Raw genomic sequence first — 11,223 nt, 5'->3', positions numbered from 1 at the left:
GTTATGAACCGTTGATGTATATTACTTCATATTATATTCTTTCCCAAGATTTTCTTTGCTTGGACATGGCCTATGACCATCATGTTTAAGAACAACATACTTAAAACCCACTCACCTTCTCCACTCTCACTAGCAAATGTACTTGCGGTACATTCACACTTTTTTTTTCTCTTGCCTCATTGTAGCTCATCCGGCCCAATTACACCATTAGTATTACCTCTAGTACCTATACACTTATGGCCTTCGCCCTTTTTCTCACCTCCCTTTGAGCGCTCATGTCGAGAGCCCTAGAACATTCACACCCCCAAGTTATAGCCCTATGCTATTTTGTTTTTGTCTAGAATGCACCTTGAACCATACTTACCCCAAATCCATGTTGTTCAGTGTATTGGTTATAGTAAACTTCAATATCCTACCATCTTTTCAAAACCATGCCCTCCTTAGGTGGTTTAACAAACACCCTATATGTAGACACTAAATTTCTATTGTCTAGATTGTCTGGACCGTTTGGATTGAAGAAGTTTACACCATACACCACAGGAGTACCCACATTGATATTTAAGCACTAGAGAACCCCTAACCAAGAAGTCCAAGTTATAATCATCCGCTCCCACATTCCCAATTTCAGCACCACCAGCAACTACAGAATCTGAACAAATGTTTGGGTCTATAATGTCATCAGCCAAACTAATAACATTATTAGTTAGATCACCATCCAAATTGTCCATATTTATGGTATCACGAACCAAAACCTGCATTTAGTAAATGTTACAAACTTATTGTACAACAATAAAGCATTCAAAGGGTAACATTCCATGCTATGCTATTTATTTAACGCACCATAAGTTGACATATATAATTTGAGGATAATGAGTCATCATAAAAAGAATATTAACAAGAAAATTTCTCCTCAACTTATATCTTATTTATATAATGATGTCATTCAAATAATTAATGACACCAAAAATATAACCATAAGAAAACACGCTTTCATCAGAAAACGGATACAATATAAAACAAACTTGTAATTAAAGCTCGAATTTAACTCGAATTAACAAGGACAAAGCACTACCAGGTTTATGATTCTTTACTAAATAAACCTATTTTCACATTCCATAAAATAAAATAAAAAACAAAAACATAATATGAAGGCACCTTAACAACAATACCAAATCAATATAACCAAAACGACCACCAACGCTAACCAAAATGACCACCACAACATTTTCCTTCCCCCATATCGACAACAACAACATACAAAGGTAAAAACCAACTACTCCAATTAAGTTACCAAGGTTAACTAGGGTGAGTTAACCATCTAATTGGAGAAACAAACATTAACAAAATCTTACTAAACGTTGTGACTTACTTGACAATTTGTCGTCAATTCACTTTTTAGAGGCCAACACTAGTCAGCTTACCTGGCCCACGACAAAAATATTTGTTTATTGACATTCGCAAAATCCAATGCATTTAATTATAAACTTGCCATTAGAGGTGATGAACTTGGACTTCCTCTGAAAAAAAAAATGAACTATAACCACTGATATCACTTTTAAGTACGTGGCAACCTCACAATAAAAATATTCCACCCAAACGAAAATTGATGTCATTTTCTTTTGTATTTTGGTTTTGTTCTTTCAAGTCTAAAAAAATGAACTATACTCCTCCTTTAGTCATTGGAAACTTTAAAATAATTAAATCAAACTATATAAGTATAGAGTATAGACTACACACTCTCCTAAGATGAAACCTTCTATTTCCAATAAACTCTTGAATCTTTACTTAGTCATTCAAATATGAAATTTAATTGTTTTCTCTCCGCTAACCCACACTCTTTAATCTGTTTGACTAACCATTTGTATCCAATGCATTTTTCCCATTTTCTTCTCTCACAGTCAATGGGAAAATTTCCTTCTCTCGCAAATAAATGAGAAACTACAATGCATCCGTGCCAATACATGAACGTATTATTTTGCAAAAGGAAATATTATTTAAGATTTCTTTATTATTTCAATTAATATCTTTTGAAATTACCTTATTGCTTAATACGAAGTAAGTATTAATTGAAGAAATTACTTCTTTTTTCATGCTTGATTGGTATGTTTGTTATCAAAAATGTAATAATTATAATTTTGTGTTTAATAAGGTATTATGTGATTGTTGATGTCGCATTCTATGAGGAGAGTATTTGAGGTTTGTTCTCCTCTCCCTCATTAGTATCCATAGTTATATACGAGTAGAATTTTTAATGTTAAGATTGTGCAATGTAAGAGCCTAACATAGCACTACCTTGAGGTTGGGGGTTCAATCCCCACTAGAGACACTTTGAGGGTGGGGATCCCTTACCCTTTCCCCTCACTCTCAAAGTGTCTGTCCCGCAAATACCGGACCAAAAAAACCGTGAGGGTTGAGGTACGGTCAAAGTCTTTCTCCTTAAAAAAAAAAGACTCTCCTTACAAAAAAAAAAAAAAAAAAAAAAAAAAAAAAAAAGGGAATTTCTACATTATAACCCTCAACTTTTTGAAATCTACGTTGTGCCCTCACATTTTGAAACGTCTACACTATAACCCCAAGGTACAATTAGTAAATACAATATAACCCTGCCGTCAAGTCTCCGTTAACGGGGTTCCGTTTATTATTTTTTAACTACTATTTAGAGTAGTTTGTTAAGTTTGGGGGGTTATTTTCCCACCAAATCAATAGGTTTCCCTTATTTCCCATCTTCCCCCTTTTCCCCAATTTTTTAGGGTTTCTAATTGTTTTCTCTCTCATCTTCATCCTCTCACTGCCCCGTTCCCAAGCATGTCATCTTCTACCTCTCACTGCTCCTTTCCCTCCAATTCGTCATGTTCGTTGGAGTTTGTCGGTCCACGATGTTGGTGCAGGCCACACAAGCTTTCGAAGTTGAAGATTTCAAACACAATTCGCAACCCAAGGAAAGCATTTTTCAAGTGCAATGATTGTGGGTTCTTCAAGTGGCTGGACGAAAGTGATATTTTGGGGACGAACAACAATGGGATTGATTCATTGGTTTGCAGTTGACAGACTTTGTGTCTTATGTTAAGGAAATAGTGAAAGTTGGAATTTTTATGTATGTGTTGTTAGTTGTGATTCTGTTATTTAAAAATGGGGGTAATTAATTGTAATTGTCATATTAATATTGTAGCTTATTGTAACCCAAGTTAATTATATGAAATAAAAGTCTTATTTGGTAATTCTGTTTTTGTAAATGCATTTGTTTATAAGCATAAACCAAAATAATATAACAGCAAAAGGCTTGAATTAGCATATATACACAACAACCACTGTTTACACAAAAAATTTCCCCACAACTAAGCAATTACTGCAGTTTTGTAGTCAAAAAATTCACCCTCAGTGGACATTTAATCATTTTAATCCAGTTTCTGCCAAAATAATTAAAATGCAACACCAATTACATCAAGTTACAGCATGGATAGCCTGTGTAGAATTTTCTGCCTTTTTGGACTGATGTTGTGGTCAAATACCCTGCTTGGTGGTGGCTGACTTGAAGCACCAGTTCTTGTATTTGATGGTGCAAGGTTCTGTCTTGTTGGTTGGCTAGAACTTCCTCCTGTAACTGGCATCCTCCCACTTGGTGCTTTAGGTTCTGGCTGATGTGATCTTTCCCTTGTTGAATTCTGGCTTCCTACATAGCTGTTAATCAGAAGGTCAATTAGGTTGGTGTTAGAGGGTTGTGATGAAGGTTGTTGTCTTGTTAACCCTTTCCCATTAGCATTCTTGGTGGTTGCCTTCCCTTGTTGCTCCCTCAACTCCTTCTGAGTTGCCCCTCCCTTACATGTGAGAGTGTTGTGGCCATATTGGTTGCACTTGCTGCATTTGACAGTGGCACTTCTCTTCCCTTTCCTTTGTTCTCCCTCTTCTCTTCTTCTGTTCCTAGAGGGTTTGCCTACACTCCTCTTGATTGGTGGTGGCAATAGTTTTGGGTTATCCATCTCTGGCCATTGCTCTTGATCTGGCAGAGGTAAAATGTTGCCATTGTAAGTGGCCTTGTACCTAGCCACTGAGTACCTTTCCAGCATGCAACAGAGCCCTCATTCCATGCCTACATGGAATACCAGTAATTTGCCACCTTCCACAGACACAACTCCTTGAGTTTAGTGAAACTGGGAGCATGCTCTTCCCATCTGATATTTCATACTCTCCTCTCCCAGCTGGGTAAGCATGGCAAGATCTGGATTCCTTGATAAGATCCCTAACCCTCTCCCTTATGTTAGGATAAACACCTTCAACCCATACCTCACTTCTTTGTTGCCTTGTAGCATGCCTCACCATAGCTATCCTTCTCACACCTGCACACATAGATACACACAATTAGAAATTGGTGCGAAAGAAAAGATTAAAACTAAAGAATTTCAATTTTTACCTTCTAAAAGAGTAAGAATGGGGTATATTCTATCAACACCAATTATACTGTTGAAGCTTTCAACAAAATTGTTGGTATTTTCATCAAAGCACAGCTGTGGATCAAATCTCCATTTTGTCCATCTTTCTAGTGGCCCTATCTCTTTGAACCACTTCACAGCACCTAAACCAGCAAGTGCTTGAAGCTTGGTCATTACCTTCCTGAAGCTGAACTCAGAAAAGGCATTTGTGACTGACCAGAACACCTTATGCATCAACATACCTGGGTATTCTGACTTAAAATTCTTGCAAAGATGCCTTGCACAATACCTCCTAGGCACCTTGGGCCAAATTTGATCCAATGAAGGGTCAATACCCTTGTATTTACAACATAATAACATATAGTCAGTATCACATCATTATAAATAGTTAAGAACAATAATAAAAGAATATAAACAAGATTTTCACCTTTTGTCTATCTGACATTATGGTCCAGTCCTCTCTTCCAGTTTCAGTGATGATAGTCTTCAAATGGTTGAAAAACCAGAACCAACTAGACTTGTTCTCTGAGTCCACCCCTGCAACATCAACACGGAAGATCTCATTGTTGGTATCAATGGAGACAGCTGACAATAACACTCCTCCATAGTTCCCCTTCAAGTGGCATCCATCAACACAAACCAAAGCCCTACACCCTTGCACAAGACCTCTAAATTGTGATGCAAAGCCGATGAATATGGACTTAAATTGCAAAGGCTTCTCAGGCTGTTACAATACTTTCCATGTACAAAAAGCAACAGATTCAGGATTCCTCTCCTTTAAAAGATAGCAATAATCAATCAACTTGCGATAGGTTTCATCATGTCCACCTTGTATCATCCCCATTGCAATCCCTTTCATCTTGTACACAGTTGAATCAGCCATTTTAATTCCATACCTCTCCCACAAAAGTTCATTCAATGCCTTTCCTTTGATGTCAGGGCTGGCTCTAATCTCTTCCAAAAGCTTCTTAGCTGCCCGCTGATAGTTAGCCATAGGGTTGTTCATTAGATTCATGTCACACACATGCTTATTTTTTATACTCTTAATTGCCCAGGTGTATCCATCAAGGAGAATGCTTGCATGTATTCTCCAACTGCACCTAATGTCAGCAGACTCAGATGTGTACCTGTCACATTCTACTCTCCTCACAATTAAGGAAAAACCTTCCTGGATGCAGTAGTCTCTAAGGGCATCCTTAAAATGCTCCCTGTCAACAAATAATTTCCATGCTCTAAGCCTTATCTTGCCTAGCTCAGCATCATCATACACTTCACCATTTCTGTAAACCTTTCCCAAATAACCCTCATCCTCAAATTCCCTCTCATGTGATTGAAATGGTATCCAATTCCCATCAACAAAGTTCTGGCTCATCAAATCACTCAGATTCTCCTCCACTATATCCTCATCATCCCCAATCTCATTATCATCTCCCTCTTCACTATCCTGGGGTTGGTAATCTCCTTCAGAACCAGAAATAGACTTACTCTCTTGTCCCTCATAGCACACATTATGATTTATGTCCTGCATCTACCCCTTGCATTGGGTTCCATAGGTATGTCCTGTGATTCGGGTGTTGGTAGTATCTTAATCCCCTTCAACCTAGCAGTACTATGAGCCACTTTTTTTTACCATGAGGGAAGATTAAAGCCTTAGATCTGAGTCTTTGCTTCTTTGGAGAAAGAGAAGGGTTTGTATTAGAAGATGGAACTGGTGTTTGACTTTGATTCAAAAAAAGCTTAGGGCTCCTCCTATTTTAAGTTGGTGAAGATAATTGGGATTGAAAGGATGCAGCTAGTGACACATGGGAAGGAGACAGGGAAATTTCTTCCAACAGCCTAGGTAATCTCCTCCCACCACTGTTCACTTGGAGGAACTGATTTTGTGGAGGGGAGTTATGAACAGGAGAGTGGTGGGGAGGGGAGTCAAGTATACATGCATTTTCTATAGGTGTTATTCTTGGGCTCTTTCTCTTTTACTGGAAGTTTTAGTCTAGGTGGCTTGGTTGACAAACTAGAAGGATAAGTTTTTTTTAAAGCAACTTTACCAACTGATGGGCCTGGTAAAGAGGATGAGTGAGATGGGCCATGAGGTTGAAATAGGGTATGAACAGAAGAGTGAGATTGGTCATGAGGTTCAATTTGTGTAATTCCTAATGCCTACAACCCCCTCTAGGAAATGCTGCCTATTCCCCCTTCCCAAAATTACCAGACTAGCTCTTAACCCCACTAACCACATCAGTTAGGACAGTTACCACAGTAACTTCCAACTAACCACGGTTATTTCCCCTACCCCACATATATATACAAAAAAATGAAACAAAAAAAATAAAAAAGTCATCACTTTCTAGTTTCTACATTGTTCTTCACTGTCATTTTCTCTCTCCATTTTCTCTCTCATCAAACCTTTTCAAATTGCACAATTCTGGAAAAAAAATCTGCAAATTGATTACAATTTCAACAACAACGAGTGATATACGAGAAGAAATTGCACTAGCAAAAGAAAAATCTCCAAAAAAATCAAAATTGTTAGTTAATTTGTGCAATTTTTATGATTAAACCCTTTTTTTTCTTAAAAAATCACGATTTGCTCATCATAACTAATTAAGTGCAAAATATTGTTCAAAATCTAGTAAACAAAGTAGTAATTACAATACATTGTTCAAAAACAAGTAAAGAAAGTAGTAATTTGTTTAATTTCTTTTGTAGACCATAGAAGGAAGTTTCAGAAAGCAACGAAGAAGATCTGCAATTTTGTAAGAACTATTTACTTAATATGAAGTTGTTAATTATCAATTTAGTTTAATTTTCGAAAATGAAAAATAAAATAAAATATGCAAAACAGAGATGACGATATTCCTATTAAAAAAAACGATTGGATACATTACAAAAAAAGCACCAACCTAAATCTCCCGTGATTATTGATCCTCAACTTCTAAAAGATATAATAATGTTGAGTGGTCCTGCTAAAAATGAAATGTCTCAAATTCCAAGGTATAATGATCATTTATAACTTACTAAATGTTCATATGTACCTGTTTGTAGTTGCACATTTTTGTAGTGGTCCTGCTGTGTAACACCCTAGAAATTCCTTTCTTTTAAAATACTTGTTTTCCCCTGTTTAAAACTTTAAATAGGAACATCTAAGATATTACCGCCACCGTAAAAACGGCTAAGGCAACTATCAAAGACATACAGTGGAAGACTAATTTCAAAACCAATCAAAACAAGTCAACTTGAAAGGTCAACCAACGAAAGTAAAGTCAAAACCAAAGTCAAACGAAGTAAAATAAAATCAACCTACAACTTGGAACCACTGTAGGCCCTTATTAAAACCAAATCAATTCAACTTAAAACTTTTACGTTAGTCTCGCAATAAAAATAGCATAATATAAATAAAGCATTAAACACATCATAAACTTATGGAAACTAGCATGATTCGCTCTTCACTCATGCCCATCATGAATGTGCTTCATCACCTGAAAAGCTTCTCTCTACTTGTTTCCACTACTCTCCATTAAAAATGGTTCATCATAAGGCCAAGATAAAGACAAGGCCAACAAACACAAAAAACACACAATCAGCATAGCTGAGTACATAAGCGTATTTAACACACTAACATGCATTTACCTATCAGTACACAACTTACCTCGTTGCACCTGTTTCTCAAGCACACAACATTTAACAAAACTTTTCAACTAGACAACTACATAATTTGTTTAGCGTTGATTACGTATCGAACGGGTTTCCCAACTAACCTCCCCCAATAAAATGAGGTTACTGACACGGGAGCTAACCGTGCCAGCATCAATAACCACTCGTAAGTGGCGAAATTCCTGCGCATAATAATAAAAGGAATGTACAGCGTCCTGTACTCCAATAGAAGTTATGGTTAAATGTAAAACCCCATAACTCCCCCCATATGTTCATACTCAAGGTATATACGTTCCAAGAGTTTTGGTGCGTAATCTCTTTCACTTTACATATTATTAAACTTGGTGATGACTCTCAAACCATAATCATTCAATCAACAATAATTATTCAAACAATCAAACATACCAATTTAATTCTTGAATAATTAGTGACCACATAATATTTAATGTTGAACCCTTTTTAAATCTACCTTGGTGTCAATGACAACTTAAATGCCACAAATCCTATCCCTCGGTGTTAAAAACACCTTAAGTGCACTAAGGCACCAATACACAATTTATTCCTCGTGTACATAGACACTTACATAGCTCTTTTCCCATGCTTAAAACATCAATAAAAATCATATGAACCATAATAAAATTCTCTTTTGATATTTCAACCCAAATTAAACATTTAGTTTAATTAAACATGCTCTCTATCATGCCATAAATAAAAGTGTGGTTTATATACAATATTCCAAACTATTATTTCCAACCATTAATCCATCACAAATAATTCATGCCTCGATATTCAATCACCAATAACAACCAAATCATAATTTTCATTCCAAATCTAGCATGATACTACTTGTAATCAATTAAACACATTTAGCATGCTACTACATCAATAAAATTATGCTAAGTACGTGAACGTACCTTGAATACGATCTTAATATCGCCACGACTAATAGAAATCACTCACTTCGAAAACTCCTACAATTTAAAATAATAGAAGAGTATTAAAAGCCCCTCAACACAAATTTCCAACAATATATACTATTATTAAACCCCTTATAATTTAATTAAAATAAGCTGAAATTATATTTAAAACATCATACTTTAATCCCAATTAATGGGTAATTAAAAATCCTTAAAGAAACTTGATTTTTAATGCACTACCAAAAATTTCAGCACTATATTTTAATGAAAACTTGCTGTAATTAGGCTTTAAAACACTTAAATCAAAGGTTTAAACCATTTTGTATCATAATCCTTCAATAATTAATAATTTATGAATCTAGGGTTTCAAAATTGGGGCTTTTAATTAGAATTAAAATCTGAAAATGAAATTACATACTACTTATAATCAAACATCATAATATTAATCACAAAACTCATATTTAATAATTAGATCTAAGGTTTTACAAAAATTAAAAAAAAAAAAGAAAAATTAAGTTTTTGTTTGTTTTTTTTTTTGGAAAAAAGAAGAGGGTCGGACAGCTGGCCGGCCGCCACTGCCGGCTGCCGCCAGTTGCCGGCTGGTGCTGCTGGTGGCCGGCGGTGGTGAGGCCGAAAGAAAGGGGAAGGGGAAAAAAAGAAAGAAAAGAAAAAGAAAAATAAGGAGAAGGGAGAGAAAGTTTACTTTGGGTTTTCTCCACTCTGGGCAAAGTTTGATTTGCCTCAAGTGTTGAATATTTATACCCCTTGTCTAGAAACCCTTCTTCCTAAACTTTCCCATTTTAATCTTTCCTAATCCCTTCCCTAATAAAACTTTACTAAAATAAAACTTTCTTAAATTAAACCCCAACTTAAATAAAATAATTAATTAAATAAATTTTCCTTTTATAAAATATTTTCAAACTTATTAAAATGAATAATTAAAATACTTTAAATAAAACATTTCAATTTATTTAAATACTTCTCAAAATACTTATTTTAAATAAAATACGTATAAAAATACGGGATATTACATGCTGATTTTTATTTTCAAAATATACATGTTTGTAGTTGTTCATTTATATTTATAAAAATCATAAGGACTTATAAAATTGCTTGCCATTGAAAATTTAGTATAGAGTATAATTGTGCTAATTTTCTTAATTATTAATTGAGTTTTCGTACAATTACTCATATTTAAATTATTAGTTTATATTAAAAATGACTTTTTGGTAAATGTTCATTTTCATTTTGATAAATGTTCATTATGATATTAGTATATGATCATTTAATTCTTACCTTAGTTCTACTAGGGTTCAGTCTTGAGAAAAGATTACCCTAGTTTTGTTTATGATCATTTACATATTAATGAATGTATACTGCTGTTTAAACAAATGTTCATTTGGATTTAAATACCTATATGTTCATTCTCATATTGAAAATATCCACGTATACTATAATAACACATGTTTAACTTCATATTAAGTTAATATATGCTTATGAGCGTCATTTAAATATTATACAACATACATTTTAATTCTAATATTGATAGATGTTTATTCGAATTTGATATGTAGATGTTCATTTGGATTTGTGTATATTCAAACATATATATTAATGTATGTTCATTCATATGTTAAAAAATGTTCAAAAATAAATCATATATTGTTCATTCATCATTGACCTTTGATGATTATTATTTAAAACGTAATATAATCTTATGGTATTTCATCCACATATTATATCAATACATATCAAGTTGTATTTTGACATATTGAATTATTATTAATGGTCATTTACATATTAATAGATAATCATTTGGATTTTGATATATGTTCTTTTTCATATTAATAAATGTTCATTTAGAATTGAATACATGTTCATTTAAATTTTTTACGTTTTCATTCTTATATTGAAAGATTTTTATATCTTTATATTGTGTTCATTTCTGACTTCGTAACTGTAATTCATGCGTAAATGTTCAGTTCTGAAGTCTTAGATTTCACATACTTTTATTAAGAATGTGTTGTTATTATTATTATTATTTTTTGAAAAACTTGATCGATCACTTATTGTACAGGATAATCAAGTAAGAAAGTTGAAGGCGACATATACATTATACTTGGATTATATTTTTCATGGAAAACACACAATTATATGATTAGAGGTGCAACAAGGAGGATATATATATATATATATACACACACACTTTATTATACCAAATGCAACAA

General features: G+C 34.1%; 1 protein-coding gene across 1 annotated transcript; it reads right to left on the bottom strand.

Annotated features, from left to right (window-relative positions):
• Positions 1-4,038: 4,038 nt before the first annotated feature.
• Positions 4,039-5,955, bottom strand: LOC145592004 (uncharacterized). Its single transcript, XM_081648474.1, has 4 exons — positions 5,164-5,955; positions 4,855-5,040; positions 4,409-4,763; positions 4,039-4,334 (listed from the first exon to the last, which is right to left on the bottom strand). Exons 1-4 carry the CDS (start codon positions 5,953-5,955, stop codon positions 4,039-4,041), a joined length of 1,629 nt encoding a protein of 542 aa, XP_081504600.1.
• Positions 5,956-11,223: the final 5,268 nt, after the last annotated feature.

Source organism: Chenopodium album, chromosome 18 (genome assembly GCF_948465745.1).
Source record: "Chenopodium album chromosome 18, dcCheAlbu1.1, whole genome shotgun sequence".
Lineage (NCBI taxonomy): Eukaryota > Viridiplantae > Streptophyta > Magnoliopsida > Caryophyllales > Amaranthaceae > Chenopodium > Chenopodium album.
This window is presented reverse-complemented; position numbering and strand designations above follow the sequence as displayed.

Coding starts and splice junctions, on each gene's coding strand:
- LOC145592004 (XM_081648474.1), bottom strand. CDS start 5,955: ATGCAGGACATAAATCATAATGTGTGCTATGAGGGACAAGAGAGTAAG. Junction 5,041..5,163: donor TTGCTTTTTGTACATGGAAA/GTATTGTAACAG, acceptor TGCCACTTGAAG/GGGAACTATGGAGGAGTGTT. Junction 4,764..4,854: donor TAATGTCAGATAGACAAAAG/GTGAAAATCTTG, acceptor TGTAAATACAAG/GGTATTGACCCTTCATTGGA.